The sequence below is a fragment of the Mirounga leonina genome, unplaced genomic scaffold, assembly GCF_011800145.1.
Source record: "Mirounga leonina isolate KUSES-001 unplaced genomic scaffold, KU_Mleo_1.0 Mir_447, whole genome shotgun sequence".
Lineage (NCBI taxonomy): Eukaryota > Metazoa > Chordata > Mammalia > Carnivora > Phocidae > Mirounga > Mirounga leonina.
In genome coordinates this window covers 1,250,644-1,276,065 of record NW_023270757.1, presented here as the reverse complement: position 1 = coordinate 1,276,065, position 25,422 = coordinate 1,250,644, and the positions used below count along the sequence as shown (strand labels likewise).

Here is a 25,422-nt window from a genome sequence, read left to right as displayed (position 1 = left end):
CAGAGGGAGAAGCAGGCTCCCCGCTGAGCAGGGAGCCCGATGCGGGACTCGATCCAGGGACTCCAGGATCATGACCTGAGCCGAAGGCAGTCGCTCAACCAACTGAGCCACCCAGGCACCCTCAGATGGGGTTCTTTGAAAGAGGTCTTGCCATAAGTTTGGTCACTTTACTCAGAAAAATACCACGTTGCTGTAGTCCTCCCGGCAAATGCTCAGGCTTAGAGAAGATTTTGTGGGGAGAAGTCTATAGCACCAGAAATGTATAAAACTAGAGCTTGGAATCCATGCTCCAGGCTTCTGCTACAGCCTCTTAACAACAGAAATGCTGACCTCAAAATTCCAGAGTCAGTCTGCCCACTTACAACTGAAACAACTGATTGGCCAAATGATGACACTGTCAATTCTGGGAAGGCAAGGCTCCATCTTTATCTCTGTACCCAACGTGCTGAGCATGGGGCCTGCCCTACATTGAGCACACCATGTGTTTGATACATTTGAGAGTTTTATTTTATTTTTTTTAAAGATTTTATTTATTTATTTGACAGAGAGAGACACAGTGAGAGAGGGAACACAAGCAGGGGGAGTGGGAGAGGGAGAAGCAGGCTTCCCGCCGAGCAGGGAGCCCGATGCGGGGCTCGATCCCAGGACCCTGGGATCCTGACCTGAGCCGAAGGCAGATGCTTAACGACTGAGCCACCCAGGCGCCCCACATTTGAGAGTTTTAGATAAGGCTAAACACAGCAGGATCTTAAAAAATGATCAATCCTTAGAAGACTTCACTGGTTCATAAATTTGGTTGCAAAGAAGGATAGAAAAAAATGTAAAGCAATTTCTTTTGTTTATTTTCCTTCTCCTCTTCCTTCCTCTTCTTGTTTTAAGGAATACTCACTTAAAATTGGAAAAGGTTATTCTTTTATTTGTTGACAAAGATGTAAAACAGAAATATCCCCTTGGTAGTTAAAAAATGGTGCACAGGGGGAGGGGGGGCACCTGGGTGGCTCAGTAGGTTAAGTGTCTGACTCTTGATTTCAATCAGGTCATGAACTCAGGGTTGTGAGATCAAATCCCAATTCAGGCTCTGTGCTGGGCATGGAGCCTGCTTGATATTCTCTCTTTCCCTCTCCCTCTGCTCCTCCCTGCCTCTAAAAAAAATGGCTTGAGGAAAAGGCAAAGCTCAAATACCCTAATAGGCCAATGGGATTTCCTAGGCTTCTAAAATCACAACAACCCACTAAAGATCTTGACAATGATCTAGACAAACCAACATGGAAAGTTAAGAGATTCTACCACTGACTCATTTCAATGTCAAACAGGAAGAGCCAGTTTCCAGAGCATGAAAGAAAATAGCCTATGACCCACCAACAGACACAAAGTCCATACTTTTGCCTGAACCAAGTTGGTGAAGAAGACAGACACAGAAAGGGCCCACGAGTCCCAGTTCCCATCATCATTTGCTTGTCCACATGATTACTACTTGAGCCCTCCTCTGGAAGAGAGAGGGAAGGAACAACCACCAATAACCTGTTGGCAGGGTCAGAACGTTGTACTGCACTTCGCAAATGGGACCATTTCATACAGAATTCTCACCTTCCCTTGTTTGTGTCCATTAGGTCTTTAATCAAAAAAACAAACAAACCCAAGAGTTAGACTCTAACATTATTTGGAAAATAAATTCTACTTGCTCAAAAAGAACAAGAGAGCATGGTTTCCTTCTGTTGGCTCTTGGAACCAGAAAGTCCCATAGGAGTGCTGTACATCTTAAAGGTCATTCAGTGGGATTGCCTTGTGCCCATGAGGGGGCCCAAGGGGAGGGGAGACCCTTGTGAGATTTGGTTTGTTTTTAGTAAGGAAGATGACTCCCCCTTAAAGAGCATGGCAACCCAATACCTCAAGAAAGTTGTTTTCCTCCCTACTAATCACTAGTGTCTGTCAATCATTCCTGCTAACTGGACACGCTGGAGCTAAAATACCCTTCTCTTCTACTAATATGAAATCATCTGTTCTCCTTGACTCCATAGCTTACCCCACACTGCAACTTACCTTTCCTCTGAGGCTTCTGGGACTGACTGCAAAAAATGCTTGCACAGTTGTTTTGTGGCAAGACTGCCCCGCAATCAGTAGGCAGCCTATTGATTTTTGTGAAGACACTCATCTTGCCAAGCAAAGGGAAATAAAGAACAATTAGCTTACTCAGAGATCCTACTGTTTACAAAGAAAATCAAATGAAAGACCAAAGGCACCAAGGACGGGAATACAAAGTGTAGCCCTTCTACTTAGCTTCCAATTCTTATCAGGCCTGCCATATGGTAGCAAGTCGGCATCACTTAAGTATCAGAGGACCTTGTTCTGAAATTCCACAACCATATCTGGTTGATCAGTGTAGGTGTCCAACTCACCAACAGATGGTACCCAGCATTGTACCCATTAAACGCTATGATCTCCATAACCATTTCATAATGAGATTGGACCTGATAAGATCAGGGAGCAGATTTTCATTCTGCACAGAGATTCTGCCAGCTTTTTGACAGCAAAGTGACTTTATGGATTAAAAGCCTCTGAAATTATCCCATAAAAACAGAGCTATAAGCAATAGTCTTCAGCCAGTTCTGAAGAATAAAGCATTTGGAGGGAAAAAAGGCAGCAATGTAGGCATATGGACACTCTCACTTGAATGATGAAAAATTGAGCGTGTAGAAACAGATCACTTAAAATCATTGGTAACTACCCTTTTCAGTAAAAAAATACTCTGGTTGCCCTTGGTTTGGCATTGATCATTCATTCAATAATTGTTTACTGAGCATTTGCTATTTGCCAGGCACTCTTCTAAGGACTCACGTGTGAGCAAAATAAATTCCTGCCCTAACGAAGCTTGTATTTCAACCGACTTCTACGTTTCTATGGGAAACCATGTCCTGGCCTACCTGGGGCTCCCAAGAGAGTGAGAACACCACCCGGTAGGCCCACTGAACTACACGTAAGCACCCTGCTACATCCTGTTGTCAAAAAAAAAATAATGCGGTCTTTTAAAAGAAGACAGGTTAATGTTTATCACTCTGCTTCTTGGCTTCCCAAGGAGTACAGATTTCTGTAACTCAATCTGAACCACACAACCTGATTTTATTGAATGTTGCTGTGATCGGCAGATTTGATTACTCATCAAAGCATTTTTCAATCAGATTTCGGAAATCCGTTGAGAAAACAGAAACAAAGAGAGACCTTGCACAAGTCTTAGAACATGTTTGCCTGTTCCCATTTATATGGCACCATTTACATGAACATGGGGGTCACTGAGCTCCCACTCTGTAGTACCATTGACACAAGCTAGACTCAACAGAATTCAGACTCTCTCAGTGCTTCTGTGGGATTATCAACATTAGTTATTATATGACTTTCATGCCTGCTGGTACCATAAAAAGATGCAGTACTCTGGTTTGAACCTGCACTTACCCCAGACATATCTTTGTGCCGTCTTACAGGTTTCAGATTCTTGTTGCCACTGGCTGTCTTTCTGATGTGACGTGTATCTGCAGATGTGTGTGCCTTTGTACGTGTGCACTGCCCTGAGGTGTACGGCTGGGGGGGGGAGCAAAGCCTGTGTTTCGCGCCAAGACATGAGTCCTGGTGGGCACTGTATTTGCCCACCTCGAGGAGATGGCACCTTTCTCTCTGCACAAAGATGCCTTCTGCTCATCACATCCCGCACCTATAAAGCTGTCTATAGCTAGGGGAGGAGTGGGGTTGTGCCTTTTCTAATTGGTCTGGTCAGAGCAGGGAGCCTTTTAAAATCTGCTTAAAGACAGTGAATAGGTCAGTGGCAGGCCTGGCTATCTGTGTGCATGGACAGAGGAGTCTCCCCTGACCCATAAAGACGATGTTGGTTGCTTCTAATTTCTTTATGCGCTGGGAAGCCAGGCAACCTAACTTGTTTGAATTTTGTCTATGGGAAGACATATCAAAAGAATCTTATAAAGAGCCTTATGCAGTTGTTGCACAATTAAGGGCCTGAAATTTAGAGCACTCATCTTCTGGCATCTATTTGGCTCTCAAAAGTCCTCTTGGCCTTGGATCTTGGTTCTGCTCTGATCATCCAGACACAGGACTTCCAGAAAAATGGAAGTTTATGAGATTACAATCCGTAAATATAGACTGCCAGACAGTGGTTTATTATTCTCCCAAGATGACTACGTGAGCAATTTTTCAGGATATTCACCTTAGAGTGGTCCTTTCCATAAAGACAATGTATGTGAACCTTACAGGAAAATGTGCTCAAAATCCTTCTGGTCCTATGTCCTAGTATTCTCATTCAGTGCCTGCCACTGTCTCTTTGTGTCTGCAGTCCCATCCGCCTGTGGGCTCAGACAGACAGTGATCCATTCCTATCACCTTGTTAATTATAGCACTATCCCACGAGACAAGGGGAAAGCCATCTGCCCCCATTTCTTGATGTAGAAAACCGGGGACAGATAGACACATATGTAACTCATGAAATGTTGGAGCATTTAATGAGGTAGTAAGAACACAAAAATATTTTAAAATAGGGGTGCCTGGGTGGCTCAGTCGTTAAGCGTCTGCCTTCGGCTCAGGTCGTAATCCCAGAGTCGTGGGATGGAGCCCTGCATCGGGCTCCCCGCTTAGCACGAAGCCTGCTTCCCTCCTCCCTCTCCCACTCCCCCTGCTTGTGTTCCCTCTCTCGCAGTGTCTCTCTTTGTCAAATAAATAAATAAAATCTTTAAAAAATATATTTTAAAATAGGGGCACAGAAACCAAAACTGTTTCAGAACAGCCATTCAGGGAGTCAGTGAAATTCTTGAACAAGCATTTTTGCCCCTAGACTTGTGAGGTTAAGGGTAGGAAGAGCAAAGAGCATCTCACAGCACATCACAAAATACTTCATATTATTTTTGTAAAGATGGCTAAAAAAAAATCTGTAAACCTCTATAACCCAACTCTAAGACTTTAAGAATCTTAATAAGAGACCCCATGCTGATAATATTCTTAAAATGAGCTATTCAACTACAGAAGGGTCTTCCTGTGATCCACATTTGCAAGAAACTGAAATGGTGGTATGGTACTCTAAGCGCTGTTTTACTACAAATAAATAATAGAAATCATGCGCCGGGACTGCTGAGAGCATAGCTCAGCATTGACATACAGCAGACATACCGATCCAAGGTGACGATGCGCTGAATGTCACTGACATTACCACGCATTTGGGGCCTGTCTCCCAGAGCCCCAGTGAAGTGAGATAGAGTTGGATTCATTTTTAGCACAGTTTATGATTATCCACCAGTGAAGCATGTGGTGCTACTTCTTCCTCCTAAAGCACAACATTATCTTGTCTTGTTCTATTTATTTTCCTTAAGTGTGTATGACTTGCAGAGTGCTAACATGCCAAAACATATGCTTCCTGAGCCTGTTCTCCCACCTCACCTTCATTTAGACTTTCAAGGTCAGAGCTATTTGAGGCTAGCCACTTAATTGGACTTAAAATAAAAGGCAGCCGAAAACAGCAGATTTGTAACGGTCCTTCAAAATAAGCATCAAGAGAGCAGCCTGGCGCATCTGAACCTATTTAAATAAATCAGCCTCTTGTTCAGGGCCACAAAACTCCATCCACCATGCCACCAGTCACTGTGTAGCTTAAACAAGCTAGAAGCAAGAAAGAAGATGTTTCCTAAGCCCCTTGGAAACTGCTGGAGCTTTGAAACAATTGTGCATTTTTGTACCAAGCATGATTGCTTGGAGAAGTTCTCTTTATTCTCAGAGCATGCTCATTAATCAGGTTCATCCAATTACTGCTCATGGTAGACAATGATGGATTTAAGATCATTACCATATTGTTATTATTTACGGTATGCTGCTCCATACACTTACAAAATTTTGTTTAAGATGAAGGCAAATGTTCCTAGATCCTGGAATGGGAAGGTTTATATTGAGGGGAGAGGGGGAAATGGACAGGACTGGCCCACAACCAAGATATGTAAAGCTAAGTGCCAAGGTCCAGATGGCATAGTGGACTAGCCTCTCATCTGGAAGTGAAGGCCTGTGGCCCAACTGCTTTCCTGACAGGGCTTCTGGGTAAGATGTAGGGAAGGGAATTTGATGACAAGAAACTCTCTTAGATAATACAGAGAAGAGTTAGGAGTAGGTAAGGAGGGGTGAGGCAGCCAGCAGACCACAAACATCTGGGGACCAACGTTCAAGTAGACTCACACATTCTCACGATCTCCATAATCAGGAAGCCCTGGACCCCACACAAACTCGAATCCTCCTCCAGTCCTTAACTTCAAGGGGATCAATCTTTTCTCAAGACCAACTCAACGGAAGAGGCAGCTTTAAGGTTGGACCCAAGGGACCCAAATCACTCTAGATATAAGTCTGGGTAGAATAGCTTGGAGATCCAAGGGTCCCCAGTCCAGGAGTTGCCCCATCTATGGAGCACATTCCTTAACAACCCACACAATAGGAGAAAATATTTGCAAATCATATATATGGTAAGGAACTTGTATCCAGAATACATGAAGACCTCTTAAACTCAACGATAAGGCAAATAACCCAATTTAAAAAGGGGCAAAATATTTGAATAGACATTTCTCCAGAAAAGACATACAAATGGCTGATAAGCTCATGAAAAGATGTTCAACATCATCATCCTTCAAGGAAATGCAAATCAAAATCATAATAAGGTACTATTTCACATCCACTAGGATGGGTATAATCAAAAAGACATAATAGCTGGCAAAGAGAAATTGGAACATACATTGATTGCATTGCTGGTAGGCATGCAAAATGGTGCGGCCACTTTGGAAAACAGTTTAGCAGTTCCTGAAAATGTTAAACATAGAGTGAACATATGACCCAGCAATTCCACTCCTAAGTATAGACCAAAGAGAACTGAAAATATACATCCACAAAAAACTTGTACGTAAATGTTCATAGCAACATTATTCATGATGACCCCCCACGTGTAAATAAACTCAGTGTTCATAAACTGATGAATGGATAAGCAAAATGTGGTCTAGCTGTGCGGGGGAATATTCAGCCATAAAAAGGCTACAACATGGATGAACCTCAAAAACAGTATGCTAAGTGAAAGAAGTCAGACACCAAAGGCCACATATCACATGATTCCATTTCTATGAAATGTCCAGAACAGACAAATCTAAAACAACAGAAAGTAGATTGGTGGCTACTAATCTATGGGGAGAGAGAAAAGGAGGAATCACTACTAATAGGCATAGGGTTTCTTTTTTGGGGTGATGAAAATGTTCTAAAATTAGATAGTGATGCTGGTTTTACAATTCTGTGAATATACTAAGAATCACTGAATTGTACACTTAGGGTAAATCCGATGGTAAATTAGAATTCTATATATAAATAAATATTTTATTTATTTATAAATAAATTCTATAATCAATTATATCTCAAAAAAAAAAAAAAGCTGCTTAAAGCTACAGCTGGAGTGATCTGACTTTTAGAACTGGGGGCCCTTATCCATCCTGATACCCATACTTGCAACTTAAGGGGACTGGGGAATTTCAAATGACTGCTATTTCCTAAGTTGGAAATTTGTTGTTTGCCACTTGACTTTAATACATAAGCCATTTATGGTACAATTTTTTTTTCCAGACCCAGACTTTTTATCACAAACACTCATCACTACCATTCCCAACATCTCTCACAGGGCATTAGGTGCCCTTTGCACTCTTACCTATGAGCCTGGGAACAAATACTACAAATGGGATTGGTTAGTCCCTGAGTCAGGGCAGTGACTAAATCCAAGACAGAAAACACAGATGCTGACAAACCAACATCAGGTATAGCCGTGACCGGATGGAGACATGACAAGCTAAGATGAAATATTGATGGTGCACATAAGAAAAGAGTAAATGCATTTATAGGGCAGTGACAGGAGGGCTCAGGAGATTTTCACAGCTGAGTGAGGTTCAGTTTCATAGGTAGGGAAACTGCTCCTCTCTTAATCCTCTGCAAGAACAGAGGGAAAGCAGGTTCAAGTCTGAACACCAAGGATTTGGCTATTACTTAGGGATTAGTTGGGGCAACTGCCCCTTGATATGGCTGCATGGGAGGCATGGCGGCAAGGTCCTGAAATGACAGGAGGAAAACACGCTGGGGAGCTGGGAGTGCGGGTACAGACACTGGACTTAGGGACAGCAGGCTAGTAGCACAGGGAAGGGACTCAGAGGAAAAGAGGCCAGAAGTAGGGCATCTTTGGGTAGGCAGGTGGGGCAGTATTCTGCTAAGCACTTTTCCTGTGCAGTCTCATCAAAATTCACAGCCTCTCTATGAAGAAAATTCTATTATTTTCCCGAATTTATAGATAAGTAAAGTAAGTCCAGAGAGGTTAAGTAACTTGCCCAAGATTGTCCAGCTAGGATGGTCACACTCTATCCCAGACTTAAATAATAATTCCATCGTGTTAAACCTTCACTGTCATACTTCATCTCAGAAAACAAAGTCCCAAGTTTCTGGAACACACCAATGCTCGGGTCTACCACAGGCCTAAAATAACAGAAGTGGTTCGACATGTATTTAACTGCTATCAGGTGGCATGGAAAAATGAAACCAACTCAGCCGACTTGAGGGGTTAGGGCAACAGATGAGCAGTTTTAAGTGGGAGAAAGATGGTTGCTAAAGGTGAAACCTGTGTTTCTACCAGCAGCCTGCTTGCTCAGCTCAACGTCCATCAAACAGTAAGAGAGAAAGGGACTTACCACGCACGGGAAACTCGGCCCTTTCCAGGAAGCTCCTACGGATGGGTAAAGAAGCCCTCATTACCCCTCCAAAGGAACTAATCTGCTCCAATTGGGTTCCTTAATTGGAAAAGCCCTTGGAAGGAGGCAAGTTCAGGGCTTCATTACCTGATCACCTCCTCTATTGGCCAGTCCATAATTACAGGCATATACTTGTTTCTTTCCCATTCATCAAGAAGCACAGGGGCGCCTGGGTGGCTCAGTCGGTTAAGCACTGGCCTTGGGCTCGGGTTGTGATCCTCGAATCGAGCCCCGTTGTCGGGCTCCCTGCTCAGTGAGGAGCCTGCTTCTCCCTCTCCCTCTGCCCACTCATTTGCTCTCTCTCTCTCTCAAATGGATAAATAAAATCTTAAAAAAAGAAATAGAAAAGCACGGAGTTATCAGAACTGGTGGGGATCTAGGAGATAAACTGGCCTCTTTATTGTCAAAGAGGAGACGTTTGGCGCAAAAGTGCCTGGACCGGGGTTAGACCACCACAGTGTGGGATGAAAAGGACATCATCTCACGAGGCTTGGTTCCAGCCAATGTGGATTCTGAGTGTATCCTTTAAAGCTGTAAGCATGGCTTTACTACCGCCTGGTGCCCACACCCTTTCCAAACCCACTAGCTTTTACCAGCACGGGAACCATGTTTGCATCATTTTGCTTACAAATCCAGCCTTTGAAAAAAAAAGGAAACCAACCTAATTGAAATGCAGCTTTGGTCTTCTTGCCAAGGTTCTGCTTTCCTCTGATTTCATCTCCCTGTTTCATCCACATTTCTTTTCTACCCAATGACAAGCTCACTGGGAAACAAGGATGAGTCGAGGCTCAGGGAGCATATCATGCTTTGATCTGCCCCTTGTTTCCCCTGCAATCAGTCTATGTCAGAGCCAGAGAGCAAGACACAACTTGGTAGATGCCGGCATTTTAGGACTCTGCAGAAATCTGCACTGGTCAGAGGGCTGAAGTGACCCAGCTGAACACGGACAGTGTGTGTGCTTGGAGAGGAAGCCAAGATAACATGTGGATTAATGGCTGAAACCGTCCCAACCACGAAAATCAGCATGGATTTACGTGGCTGAAACAGTCCCAACCATGAAAATCAGCATGGGTTTACATCCACATAAGGGTCCCTGTGGATTCATAGCTCTGAAACTCTAAATAGTCAATTATAAAAAGGAGAAGTTGAAGGTGTGAGGCAAAGCCACCAGCAGCTCAAAGGGTACTTTGGTTGAATGAAGAAAAGGCACCCCTTTGTCTGGGCAACCACAGTTCCAGACCAATGCACACAGCTTATCCAGCAGAGTGATGTCTGAATTTCTGTCCCTATTCATGCCCTTGATCAGAAAGATGCCCTTGTGCAGTAAACTAGCACAGCTTTGCAGGGCAGCCCTGCAAGGAGGAAGAGGAGAAAAGAGAAATTTCTTTTCTTTTTTTTTTTTTTAAAGATTTTATTTATTTGAGAGAGAGAGAATGAGAGAGAGAGAACACATGAGAGGGGATAGGGTCAGAGGACGAAGCAGACTCCCTGCCGAGCAGGGAGCCTGATGCGGGACTTGATCCAGGGATTCCAGGATCATGACCTGAGCCAAAGGCAGTCGCTTAACCAACTGAGCCACCCAGGCACCCGAAAAGAGAAATTTCTTAACATTATACTATTTTTTAAAACTCAGGTGACAACTCATTCGTGGGTCATGACATTACTTTAGAGGGTTGAAAGTGGTATTTTTGATAATATAGAAAATTTAAGCGATGAAAAATGCATCATAGATTTTATTTTTATATGTGTATGTAAGCCTATGTTACAGAGCATGTGCTATGCTCTGTAACATGATGGGTTAGAATGGAAAATGGATTTCTTAGTGGAGGTCACGGTAAAAAATATTTGGAAGTCACTAACTGAACGGAGCCTAATATGTAATATGAATCTAATTTGGAGGTTTGCTTTGTGTTTATCCCCAACTGTCTAGTAAGAAGCACCAGGAGAAGGAGCAGACATTTAGGAGTCAGACCCAAGTTCAAATGCCGTTTAATACCACTCAATTGGGACCTCAGGCAATCACTTATGTTTCCTGACCCTCAGGTTTCTGACGTACAGGTGGAGATGATCTCTATTTCAGGGTGTTGGTGGAGTAAGGACCTCGTATGAAGCACATGACCAGTTTTGAGACCTCTCTCTTCTCTTGACTGTGAGACAAGCATCCCAGGGATGCACATGCAGCTGCCAAGGTGAGTTCTCCCAGCTAGAAGCCACAAATGCTGAGCAGGTCTAGAATCCCGCCGTAAACTTTAAACGACTTTCTCCCATGCAAGTCGTTCTTGTGACTGGAAGAACTACCTCCCACCACACGCCCAAGCCAAGCCAATAAGTCGTTTGTGTGAAAATAGCGCAGGTAAGCCAATTTAGAAACAGTTTTGTGGTATGGGTGTGGTTAGAGTCTGGTCTTCTGTTTTAGGTAAATGTATTAAGTTATTACTTTGACACAGTTAGAGTACTCCATGTAGTATACACTAGAGTTTCCAAGGACAGACATGATAAGCTGGAAGCAACGTTTTAGGTCGTCTAGGTCAAGTCTCCCATTTTCCAGATGAGAAAATAGGGTCTTAGGTGGTACAGACTCCCCCCTACCCAAGGTTGCATGGCCAGTCCCTGGGAACTTCATCTCCCAACTCCTGAGTCACAAGGCCTCCTTCAAAATAATTCATCCTTTAAAACAAAAAACACAAAAACCTCCTGGCTTTATCTGGGTGTGGAAATCATGGGGAGGGATGAAAACTAACGTTTGTGATTCTCAACATATACTTGTAAGAGATCTTTGAGTCATCACAGAAAACTTTAAAAATGACACAAAGGATATACAGCAAACTGGCAACCTATTAAAAAATTAATTCTCAATAAACATATTTTTCCATACTCAACCTCCCAGTTAATCAAAGAAATGCAAATTAAAACAACGAAATGCTGTTTCACTGTAAAAACATAAAAACATTAAAAATCATACTAGTCTACACTACGAAGTATGTCACAATATAACAGAACGTTTAAAAAGCTCATAAACTTTGATCCAGAATTTCTGTTTCTCTGAAATCAGAAATGTGTGTATAAGGCTATTTGTTATAGCATTTTTTTATAGTAGTGACATATTTGCAACATTTTATAATATGAAAATGACTTTTTATTTTACAATAATACTAAACAATGAATTACATTTAATGATACGAGGAAATGCTCATAGTCAAGTTAAAAAAAAAAAACTAAAATGTGGGGAACTTGTGTGGTTCAGTTGGCTAAGCATCTGCCTTCAGCTCAGTTCATGATTCCGGGGTCCTGGGATGGAACCCCGAGTTGGGCTTCCCCACTCAGTGAGGAGTCTGCTTCTCCATCTGCCTCTCCCCCTGCTTATGCACGTGCCTCTCTCTCTCTCAAATAAAAAACTAAAATGTTATACACTCAAGTTTAGGGTTATGCATGTCCAGTATCATTCCAATTTATCTAAATACTTAGATATATATGTGAATATACGTGTGTGTATATGTGTATGTGAGAAAAGTCTGGAAGAATACATGCAAATATGCAGAATTATTTTTGGATGGTGCAATGAAGAGATGATGGGCTCTTTTAAATCTTTTTATATTTTGATGTGTTTTTATAATCCTGTACAATGAATATATTACTTTCAGTATCTGATACAAATATTATTTAAAAGGTAAATTTAAAGTGGCCCCAAATAACTGTTAGAATTGCCTCTTAGATTTGACTCAAAATTTGCCATTGGTAGGATTTTTGTTGATGAGAAGCTTTATTGAGATTGTTAGGCTACACTCTCAGTACAATCTAAGAGCACTCAATTAAAATTCCGTATCAGTATCTCTTGTTATATGCATTATCTTTTGACAAACCCATAGTCTGAAACATATATTTCTGGCAATATAATGGACCAAATATTCAGAGAAACCATTCTTAGTATATCATACCCCAAAATGTTGGATATTGTATATTGTATATTTTTTATTTTTATTTATTTATTTATTTTTTATTTTTAAAGATTTTATTTATTTATTTGAGAGAGAGAGTGAGAGAGAGAAAGAGCACAAGAGGGGGCAGCGGGAGAGGGAGAAGCAGACTCCCTGCTGAGCAGGTAGCCCGATGCGGGACTCGATCCCGGGACTCCAGGATCATGACCTGAGCCGAAGGCAGTCGCTTAACCAACTGAGCCACCCAGGCGCCCAGGATATTGTATATTTTTTAAAATTATTTAACTATGTTAGTGAGGAGTCAGGGGTTTCTTAGAACCAACAACACCAAGTTAGCAAATCCAGGGGGGTCTGTATTGCTTTGCCCTCAAAGTACTTGCCATTCTCCAGTGGCCAAAGACTAGGTTTTTAGAAGCTACAACAAGGGCCTAGTAGTAGGGAGGAGGTAATTCAGAGACCTCCACTCCCAGTAAACTAAAAATGAAGGGTTGATACTCTTAGCAGGTGAATAAGGGGGAAAAAAAAACCTGCCTAGCAATGGGAAACAGTAGGCTGTGCCTATTTTGGTCTTGGTTTTAAGTGATATTGAAAAAAAAAGAGAGAGAGAGAGAAGTCTCCTTTAAGAATTTCTACCACTGGCTCACTCACATGGTTTGGAGTCTGAATTCACCCTACCTGGGTAGAAAAAAAAGTCAAACATTTAGGTTAGAATGATGCCAGTCTGGTTGTGCTATCAGGCACTTGCCTGAAGAACAAATACAGTCCTATTCAGAGGAACACAGTTAAAACCCAGGCCTCAATGACTTCCCATGGGTAAAGTTCCAAGGAATAGGAATTCAACGTTTTTGTTTGTTTGTTTTGTTTTTAAGTCACTACATATGTAAGAAAGCAACTACATGATCGAGAATCAATAAAACAGCAACACTAGACCTGCAAGGATATTGTCACTAGGAATATTGATTATGAAATAGAAATGAATTTAACATTTCTAATGAAATAAGTCAATAAATGATTAAGGAATAAGAAACAATGAAAGTCAACCTGACAGATATGAAAGAGCTATAATATTATTATGAAATCTATAATAATATTAGAAACTTAATGGATAAGCTTGAGAGCAGATTAGACAAAATTGAAGAGAAAATTAGAAACTAGGAGGTTCACATAAAGAAAGGAGCAGAATGAGGAACAGAGACCGAGAAAGAGGAGCATTTACAAGATGTGGTGAATGGGTTGAGATGGGGCATCTGTTTAATCAGAATTCTAGAAGACCATAGGAAGAATGAAGTAGAGTTGAAATTGGTGGAATACACCAATCTGCAAATTCAGGAAGTCTACTGAATCACAAGTAGGGGATAAATAAGTAAGAAAACAATACCTGACATGGCATAAGGAAAATGCTAACCACCAGAAACAAAGAGAAAACCCTAAATGTAGTCAAAAAGAAAAGACAGATTTCTCACAAAGGACCAACATTTACATTGACACCAGTTTTTTTCAACAGCAAAAATGGAAGTCAGAGATAATGGAATATAATTTTCAAAGTCAAATGAGAAAATAATTTTCTACCCACACTGTCTTTCAGGATTAAAAGTGAAATACATCTCTAAGCAAATACAAACAGGAGCATTTACTATTAACAGATTCTTGCTAAAGGAACTTATAAAAAATGTAAGTCAGTAGAGGAAAAAAACTCATAGAAAAATGTCTGAAATGGGGAAAAGAATGAGGAGGGGAAAAGCTGGTAAAAAATGGTTAAATCTAAAAACACTGATGACATGATGACAATGTCAATTTGTAGGGTTAAAAAAGTGAAGTTATACCTCAATAAAGCTGTTATAAAACATGAAGGTAGAACTTAAATCATGGACTTCAAATCATATATAGCAGGGGAGAGGTGATAGGGTTAAAATGTTCTAAGGTCCTTAGGTTGTTTGTCAGGAGTGTAATTAACCTATACTATGTTAAGTTAGCTATACATATTAAAATTTATGGGCCAACACTAAAAGAATAGAAATAGAGTGTATAAATCCCACACTATTAAGGGAAAAAGAAATTTAGGGAAAAAAATTCAATGCTCCTCCTTCTCCAAAAAAAAAAAAAGAAACAGAAAGATCAGAACGGATAGAAAGTATAAAGTAGCATCATAGAAAGAATCCAAATGTAACAATAATGACAATCAATGTAAATACACTAAACTTTCCAGTTAAAAGATAATGATTGTCAAACTGAATTAAGCAAAATGTAGCTATATTCTGCTTACTATATTCTGCTTGCTATATTCTGCTTACTAGGGACTTATTTAAAACAAAAGAAGGTTGAAAATAAAAGAATGAAAAAATGAAACCATCCACACTGAAGATGTACTTGCCTCCCCAACAGCCAAAGAACAGGTTTTTTTTTTTTTAAGATTTTATTTAATTTGACAGAGAGACACAGCGAGAGAGGGAACACAAGCAGGGGTAGTGGGAGAGGGAGAAGCAGGCTTCCCACAGAGCAGGGAGCCCAATACGGGGCTTGATGAAGGGCTCGATGAGGGGCTCGATGTGGGGCTTGATGCGGGGCTCAATCCCAGGGCCCGGGGATCATGACCTGAGCTGAAGGCAGACCTTAACAACTGAGCCACCCAGGCGCCCCAGCCAAAGAACAGTTTAACATAGCAATCCCATTCCTTGTTAAAGTTAAAATACAAATAATCTGGTTCTACCAGAAAGAGAGACAGACAGAGAAAAGGAAAGAAAAGGGGAAGAAAGGAATTGGGGGGGTAGGAAAAATAGACAAAGGAAGAAGGGAGGAAGGAAGGGAAATGGTGGTAAATCCTTGCTCTCAAGATTGCCTGGATTCATAAAGTTTAGGTCCTCTCTTGCTGGAGAAATCAGAGAAGCAAGGATGGAAAGCCACAGCTAATCTGACTTCTGTGTATTAAAATCTGCTGGGCTTTCTGGGTCTGTTGCAATGCCTTTTCACTCTCTGAATCACATGCAGTAACCAAAGGGTTTGCTTTTAATATAAGTAGAAGGAAACAAAGCAAGGAAAAGAGCACCATTCTGTATCCCTAGATAAACATACTACATTCACAGACATCTAGTCAGTTAAGAATTTTAACGCCTAAATTTTCTTTCTTGAGAGGACAGAGAGTTTCCAAGTCTATGAAGTAATCCTATCCTTTTATTTATTAGAAGGATGATCTTACTTTACCTTCCTTGAAGTTTGTACATTCATTTTACTCATTTATTTATTAGGAGGGGAAACAAAAATTGAATATATAGTATCTTCTGTGCCATAAGCAAGCTTGGACCTACACATTTGTACTAATAAAATTATTGATGGTTTAGCACCTTATAAGAATGACTTCACCTTGTGAGGAATATTTATAGTATTGTTTTTATTTTGTTTTTCTCATGAACATTAATAACAATTTGAACCACAAAACTCTATTTACAAACAACTTTTCAGGAACATACAAACCGAATAAAGCAAAGCACACCTAAATTACTAAGTAGCCTACTCTTCAACGATCCAGTCTTAAGCCTCTTTATTTAGACCATTCCTTCATTAGAACTGGGCTGACTTGCTGTCAGATTATAATGCCAAATCTAAGAAGAAGTTAAATACCATGGACAGCTGCTTTCTAGGCCAATGAAGGCCTAGCACGGAACAGATCAAGGGATCTTCAGCAACCAGGCCAGAAGCACAGCAAAATGCTCTGGATGCCCTGAGATTCCACTGCTTCACATCCTGCAGGATTCAGTTATTCCTGACCAGCCATGGAGAAGTTTTTAGAAGAGAGTCCCAATCATTTATAAATAAGAATACCCTGAAAACAAAAATCTCTGCTCAGCATCGATATTTCTTAACCCCAGTTAATGGCCTACTTATTTCAAGCAAAAGTCTACACAATAAAATTTCAGGACAATAAATGCATTTGGAGGTTTCCTTAGAGTTTATGATAATAGCTGGTCTGCATATATTCACTGTATGTGAACGAGGGCTTATAAATATCATACTATGACAAATAGCCTATGCCCCTAAGGGAGACAATGATCTGCTTAACTCAGTGATTCACTGGCATGAATTCCAGTTTTTAAAAATGTGAAATTCTTGAATTTAAAATAATGTATTTTAGGGATGCTTGGGTAGCTCAGTTGGTTGAGCGTTGGACTCTTGATTTCAGCTCAGGTCATGGTCTCAGGGTTGTGGGATGGAGCCCCACATCAGGCTCTGTGCTCAGCATGGAGTTTGCTTGAGAGTCTCTCTTTCCCTCTCCCTCCGCCCCTCCTACCGCTCACATGCACGCTCTCTCTCTCAAGTAAATAAATAAATCTTAAAAAAAATTTTATTTTGACTCACTTTTCATTTAAGAACAGACGATAAAAGGAAAAGAACTAACATTTATTGAACAACCCACATTTGCCAAGGACCATGTTAGCTGCTTAGCGTTCATTTCTTCATTTAATAGTTTTCCTAGCTCCATGAAGTAGGCATTACTATTTTCATGTTCAAATTAGGAAACCGAGGCTCAGAGAATTTATATAACTTCTGAGATCACCAGGCTGTTTACACACTGAGGTCAAAATCTTTTTTTACCCTGAGTCAAAACCCCAGATCTATTTACCCTGTCATGACACCACACAACTTTTTATTTTTTTATTTTTTTAAAAGATTTTATTTATTTGACAGAGAGAGACACAGCGAGAGAGGGAACATAATCAGGGGAGGTGGGAGAGGGAGAAGCAGGCTTCCCACCGAGCAGGGAGCCCGATGTGGGGCTCGATCCCAGGACCCTGGGATCATGACCTGAGCCGAAGGCAGACGCTTAACAACTGAGCCACCCAGGTGCCCCGACACCACACAACTTTTTAAAAAGGATATTATTATCACTAAAAGAAATAATAGTAATGACAAATAAAAACCACACACAGGGTGTAAAAATTAAATGAGATGAGAAACTATTACCATCACTATAAACAAAACGCAGCTCACATTTTTCCATGTTTCCCAATTGCCCCGTGATATATATCCTCAATAATGGAAACAAATTAGAATTTTCAACTTGTCTATGAAGCAAATAGTTTCCAAAACAGTTCACTGCCCAAAGCCCAGCAGAGGTGATGATTTTTTAGCAAGAATCACAGATGATTTGTACAAGAACATCTAAAATATGTTTCCTCTAGTTTCCCAAGCTCCCATTCTCCATAGTTGTACAAAGACGAACACAAAAACATGCAGAGTATTTTGCTTCCTAAATTCTTCTACAGCACATTCCTCTCCATGAAGACTTCGTTGAGGGCTGCACTTGGGTTAGGGTCTCTTTCCTGCAAGGTTTGATGATATCAGAATCACTGGTTTCTGTAGGACGGTGGGGTATGTAATCAGAAATCTACTCTGCCGGTTAGAGAACTAGATGGCCACATTCAAGGACTCATCCCTCTTTGGGACACATTATGTTCAGTGCTTGGTCATAATATTCTGAAATCAGGCATATGATAAAGACTAACTGCTGAAACAAATTTTTTTCCCCCAACAATACTTCAAAAGTGAAACTGGCAAGGTGAAATTTCCTGAAGGAAATCACCTATCATTATACACTGTTCCTCCTAAAAATGTGTTCTAGCATTTTTGAGGAACACCAAACAAGACATAGCTATGCTTAAAAAAATTCTATTCCTGTGATAATTTATAGTTCAATTTAGTTACTGAATGCCAAAAAAAATAAAAACGATTAAAAGGAATAAATTAAAGCTATTCAGTGCTAACAAGGGAAATAATACAATGAACATATTTTGGGGGGAAAATAAGAAACAGGAGAAATAGACATGAATCTAATCTACTTTCTTTTTTAATTAGGTAAATCCAGAACTTCCAAATTTAAAAACTGCACAATATTAAGCATAGCACTAAATTATGGATTTGAATAACTACTGTTAAGGATTGTCAACCTAAGCTGCTGACTTTTAAATATCATAAAATTGACATGACAGTCACCTACTGTAGTAGGTAAAGATCCTGCCAGAGCTACTTTAATGAATGGTTTACAACTGATTAAATATTGCCTGTAAACTGTATTTAAAAAGTTACTCCCAAATGCACAAAATCAGCTCCTCCTCAAATCAGAATATAAAATCCCCCTAAATCTTAAATACACCATCAGATTGCTCTGCAAATTGCTTTATCACAAATGTTGTCAGTATAACCTTCAGCAGAATCTATGATTAAGTTAGTGAAGTTCCACTGTTGTGTAACAAAACAAAAATATACTAAGCCCTCGAAAAGACTTTTTACCCTTGATGTGCCCAGGATATTTATAAGACACCAAATTGTTTCCTTGACTCTAAAAAAAATATGTCTTTCCCTTGGCAATTATTAAGTACTCTAACTGAAATAAACACATAGATTATTAATGTGAACTGCTCAAACTAGCAATCAGGCTTGAGGGATCATCATTTTGGCTACAAAATTAGAGCAGGGAGAGGGGTCCAACGATGCCCTCAAGGATATGTATTCAGTTCTAACATCTGAATGCTTACTTGCCATGTCTACTGCTAAATGACTTTTTTTTTTTTACTACAGTTTCTAACAAACAACCATACACTGAGTGAAATGTCAGAAAAAAATATAGTAGAAAACATTTTTCTTTTACACATAATAAACAGCAATATTACTGGTGTTTTGGGGGTTTTTTGCTTCCATGTCATGGTTGCTACAAAAATGATGGGTGGTCATCCAACCTGAACATAAAGGAATTATGCTAGGTTAATATCTTTTATTTTTTTGATAAAATATCTCACCCTCCACTCAACATCTGTTTTTTGCATACATGAGATTTTTCCCAGATGCTAGTATGAAAAATCTGCATATGTATTTTGGTTTTCTGTTTAAAATTACATTCAGAGACAACATTCCAATGTTAGGATATGAATCAGAACTTCATTACTATACTTAACATAAGATTTTATTGGTGTTGTTTATCCATTATTTAAAAAAATTACTTTACATTTTAGCAGATCAATTTATTCTCAGCGCTATACCAATTTGCTCACCACCTAAGTGGAAGGATGGCCACTCTTCTCATAAAAACTCCCTGAAATTCTACTGTAAAATTATCTTGGCTGATGTTTATCATGGCATGCAAAATGGGTCATCAAGCCATGGAGACAGACAGCAGGGCTTGGCAATGACTCCTTCTCATGGATCTCCATCAGCTCCTGGTCAAGTGGTCTGAAGATCATCATGTGGATCAAGAAAAATGGCCGTGACCATTCCAATGACCAGTCCTTCTGGGCCCTGCTCATGACTTAAAGGTACAGCTCTGGTGACACAAACAAACTTTCTTCCTTAAACATCTTTAAAGAGATGATTCTTGACCATTGTCATGTGCCTACTTAAAAAAAAATACCTGCAATTTGCTAAACTACACATACACACACTCTCCCATGAAAATTCAATGGCTCACAAAATCATTATGCCTACTTCCAGATGTAAATAACTGTTGAGTCCACTCTGGGATATTTACATAACCTATATTTATCAGTGTTTTACTCTGAAGCCAGGAGCTTGAGAACTTAGGAGATAACCACCAGAATATCCCCAAATTATGTTTTCCCACTGCCCCAAAGCAATCTGCTATCCACACTAGCCCCAAACACCATCCCATTAAAAAAAGTGGCAGATCTCGAAAACACAATTATTCAGAACATTAAATAAACAACCGCCACCACCAACCTTTGCTTGGGTCTCTGGTGCTGTCACCTTGACGACTTTATTGCGATTTATCATTTGCTTCACCCATCTTTCTACTTGGACGTTGAATTTCATGAAAACCACGTAGCCGAAGTAAGCTGTTAAGAGAAGCAAGCTTTCCCACCACATGATAACATTATCCAGGAAAAATATGATCAGCATGATCAAGTCAATGATGTAGAAGGACACATCCCGAAAGAGTGGCCACCATGTCAGGTTTAAGATTTCTCTAGAAAACAGAGCACACATGCCAATAACAAAGAGGATGTTGAACACTGCTGAGCCCACGATTGTGCCTATTCCAACATTGCTGTGAGCAATAAATACCCCTATGAGAGATGTGAAAAGTTCTGGGGCTGAGCCCCCCGCAGCCATGAAGGTGGCTCCGGCCACATCGTCAGAGATGCCCAATTTCTCAGTGATGACAGTCAAAGAAGGGACAAAGAACTCATCGCAGACAATGGCTAAGGCTATGAACATGTAGATCATTCCAATGACATGCAGAACGATGGCGCCTTTTCTTCGCTCCTCGAGGGAGAAGATGTCTCTTGGGTAGTCTCCTTGGGCGTGATCTGTAGTGTTCTCAGACATGCCTTCCTGAGAAAGGGGTGGCTGTGGAGTATAATCCAGAATCTTGTCATTTAAATCTAAGAGAGTTCTCTGACGGTGACCGTGTGCCGCGCTGGGGCCACTTGCACCAACAACCTCTTCTGTGCTCTGTGTCTCTGTCTCAGAAAAGGCACTGATTGAAAATGGGACAGTGCTAATGGCTACTAGGCCCATGAGAAGGCCCAAGATTCGAACTAACTTCAGTTTTTTCCTGACATTATAATGTCTCCTGAAGCCAGACAGTGACTTCTCCAAACACCATTTCTCGAGGAAAGGGATGGCAGTGCTTTGGTGCAGATCCATCCTGGGTCTTCTGGTGGATGTGGTGGTCTTCCGATTGTAGATTCAACCAGACGGTTCTGTCATGCTTTTCTTCACTTTACGGTCAATGGTGCCTGTGGGGCCTTCCACAATCAGGGGTTTTTATGCTTCACAGGAAATATTTTCGACATTTACGCTTAAAGGAAAATTAAAACAAGGAGAGGTAAATGACAAAATCACATGTCTTCTCTACAAAAAGAACTCTGTGGGTATGATAAAGTCCCATCCTGTGTTTGACCTTGGGTAAGTTATGTAACTTCTCTGTGCCTCTGTTTCCCCATCTCAGAAATAAGAACAATTACAGCACCTGCCACCAAGGACTGCTTTGAGGATGAGACACTTAGAATAAGATGTGGCACCTAGTAAGCACTTAATAACAATCATGTATTTATAAACTCAAACATTTTGGTAAATCCAATGTTGGTTAGACTATGTAGATGTGTGTGTTAAATATAAAAAAATTTGTAGATGAAAATCTATCAGTTTATCCCACCTTTAATCATGTAACAAATAACTGCCCAGTGATAAAAGGTACCACTTCTTTTAGAACTAAGTACTTGACAACCAATAATTACTCATTGCGTTTTCTTTCAGCCCAATTATGTAATTCCAGTTAAAGGCACGCTTTTCTGATCTAATCTATCATTTGAAAGCACTGAATGTCGGAGGAGATAGCACTCTTTTCCTATACACATAAAGACCTCAGCATCTTATTTTTCATGAAAAGCTTCTCCTATGTCTGATGCAGAAAAATAGCCCTTTAAAATTTTAAGTTCACAAAAGAATGTTCTGGTGACATGGACTGTCTTCCCTAAACATCTAGATATTGTTTTCAGCTAAAGCTTATTTTTAAAAACAACCTTAAGTCATGTGTAAAATAGACAACATAGTAAATCAAACAACTCCTAACAAGTAGGCTATTTCTAGAGACTCAATGTGTATTTCGTAAACAATATGCAAGCTGCAGCAATACCTCCGTCCACAAAATCTGACAAAAATAGCCCCAACACGGACTCTTCTAGTAGGTTAGATATTCAAGCAGTTTTCATTCTCTATCCCACAGAGATGGGTAAAACTAGATATCTAGACACGACAGCGGCTATTCTGAAGGTTCCTATTTAAATTTTTCTTTATAAACACTGTTGTTGCTTTTTATATCAACGATTTCATTTTAGAGGCTCGCTGAGATCATCCCAGGTGTAAAATAAGCTAATTAAACACACGCCATTTAAACACTGGGATTAGCCGCAGCTCAGGTTTGCAGAGCAGAGCAGGAACACAAGTCAAACCAGGCTAAGATGCTGCTACCCATCACAGAGATTCTCGGCTGGCTGCAGATGTCGACGCTTAGCACCAAAGATTAAGCGACTCACAGGGCTCCGGGGATTGTCACAATGCCTGGCCAGGGCTACCGGCAGGGACAGACTCAACTCCCAGGGCGCAGGATCAGCTCCAGCGAGCCGGTTCCACCTGCAAACCTGCCGCTCCACTCCACCGGAGCTGCCTCTGCCAGAGAAGTGCACCCCCAGCCGCGCCCCAACTTTGCCTTGTGTGGTCCCAAACTTTCCCTGGTGGGTTAATAGGAAAATAAAACTAAAGGACAGACGCGCCACGAGCAAGCAGGGACGCAGCTGGGGAAGGCGCTTGGCCCGCATCTCCCCGAATCGTTTGTGCGTGGTTTGGGGAAGGGGAGCTTTCCTCTGGCGTGTCTTACCCCGACGGCAGGCCCTGCCCCGCCGCGCCCCCCACCTCGGAGCCGGAAGCAAGGGTGGTTGGGGTGGAAGAAGCCGGGGGCTCGGAAACCGCGACCCTGAGCGGAGAGAGTTCGCCAACTCCTTGCGGGGCCTGGGGCCCCCACGTCCACCGCGGAGCCACCTGTGAGCCTGTGGTGCAGCAGCGGGATGCGAGCCACCGGATCTGGGGACAACGACCACTGCGGCCACCAAGCCTGGAGGCTGGCGGGGACTCGGCCGCCCGCACTTACCGGGATCCGCCAGGAGGACACGCACGCGGCGGGGGCCCGAGCGCGGCCCTCCACTCGGGTCCGCCGCTTTCTCTGGCCCTCCGCCTCCCTGCTCCGAGGCCCGGTCTCGGGCTCCGGCTCGCGCTCGCCGCCGCTCTCGCCGGCGGGGCTGGGCTCGGGAGGAGACTGAGCCGCGGCGAGCCCCGCGCGCCGCCCCTGGTGCTGCCCGGCCCCCGCCGGCCCCTCCCTCTCGTCTCTGCGCGGGGAGCGTGGCCGCAGCGCGCTCAGCTCCCGCGCCCTCTGCTCCACGCCTCCTGGGCGCAGAGGCTACGCCGGCAGCCGTCTCTTAGGAGATTTCTCCGCAGTGGGGACGGGGGTCAGGATTTGCTGGCGAGCAAGGACAGAGAGGAGAAATCATACAGGTCGGTGACGCGCCTGATTCCCAAAGCCTGAAAGTGCTGCCAACTTTGGGGTTTCTCTATTGCGGGGCACCTCATCTCCCAATTAGCTGCAAAAAGTGACAGCCGTCATCTCTTTCTTTAGGAGGCTGTGTAATGTGTAATGGTGGAAAAGACGTTCAGTGAAAAGGCATGAAGGCCTGCAGGGCTGTGTGTTCAGGCCCAGGAGTCCTGAAATCTCGGGTTTGGAAGGTTGGGACACTGAAGGATCTTGAGTCTTGCGGGCTGAACTTTCATTTAATGGGTGATGAAACTGAGACCCAAAACGGTGTCCTTTTGAGTCACAGGGCTCACATGCTGGCTTCTGGACTCCCAGCCCAGTGCTCTTTCCTGACCTGTTTGGAAAGCAAGATTTCCTGGACCCCAAGAAATTGAGTCAGTCTTTTTGGGGATCAGAGGCAAGAATCTGGGCTAAAGCGTGGAAGAAGATGAGACAAACAGGTTACCCTCAGAAGCCGTTTTTAGGCAGCCCTGTGACCAAGACCAAAACTGTCAAGAGGTAGCCACCAGGAAAAAAAACTTTTGGGGCTTTCAGTTCACCGTTTTCTACTCTCTTCACCCTCCACCCTCCTCCTGTTTTCTGACTTAGAGGGGGTTTCATGCCTTCCTGGGGCTGGGGGGAATGTCCTCATATCCAGAAAGCTCACTACCTTTGATTTTGAGGAAAACTCTTAGGTTCAGATCTCTATACTTTTTCTTGGTAAATCAAGGGAAGCCTTGGAAACTGCCAAAGCCCTTTTTCTCCCATCAACACCAGGCATTTAAGACTACTGTCTTACTAAGGATTTCAGGGTCCTATTTTGGAAGTCACAGGCTGAACTTTTTTAATCTTTACTTTTTATTTTGGAAATTTCAGACATATACAAATGTAAGAGGATAGTGTAAGGAACCTCCATGAGGCAATTATCAACCCATGGCCAATCCTGTTTCATCTCTACCTCTTTTTCCTGTGCCATCGTTTTAAAGCAAATCCCAGACATTTTATCTGTAAATATTTACAGAAAGCAAGGAAGCTATAAACCACTACCAGGGTTGTGTCAAAAGGACCGAAGAATCCATCAAAATGGGTTCCCACTAGGCAAGGATGGGTCATTTTGAGCACCCAAAATTCATAATAATTGCCATTATTTCAAACATATCAAATATGATTATATCTGTTAAGGTCCTAATGATTCTAAAGCAACTCAGTTGATTGGTCACTGTTGAGGAATAAAAGGGAATGAGCTCATTATTTTGAAGCTGTTTTAGAGAAAAGAGAACAACATGCATTTATTTTGCCTTTTCTAAATACAGAATGGACTTCAGGGTAACCAATTAGGCTATACTTTTACTCTGCCTTTGTCTTTATTTTCCTGGTCTAACAATCCTAATATTCTCTGATGCAGTGGATGTCTCTGGCTACATGGGGTGGGGTGGAGGTGGGGACTGGATCTTCTATACAAGGTTCTGCTTAAGAGAAGAAAATTGTAATATATTTTTATTAATATTCCTACAACTATAAAGCACCAACTCTTTATTTTTTTTAGATACCTGCATAAGTATAAACATTAGCTGGCATCATATTTTCCCTTTTATTAACTGATTTCTTTGAACATAGAATG

General features: G+C 41.7%; 1 protein-coding gene across 2 annotated transcripts in view; it reads right to left on the bottom strand.

The window, feature by feature from the left end:
• Positions 1-21,382, bottom strand: part of SLC24A2 (solute carrier family 24 member 2) — a 244,652-nt gene extending 223,270 nt beyond the window's left edge. For both annotated transcript variants that reach the window (XM_034987922.1, XM_034987923.1), the window contains exon 1: positions 20,453-21,382. In XM_034987922.1, the coding sequence (XP_034843813.1) occupies positions 20,453-21,382 (930 nt within the window). The remainder of the gene's footprint in view (positions 1-20,452) is intronic.
• Positions 21,383-25,422: the final 4,040 nt, after the last annotated feature.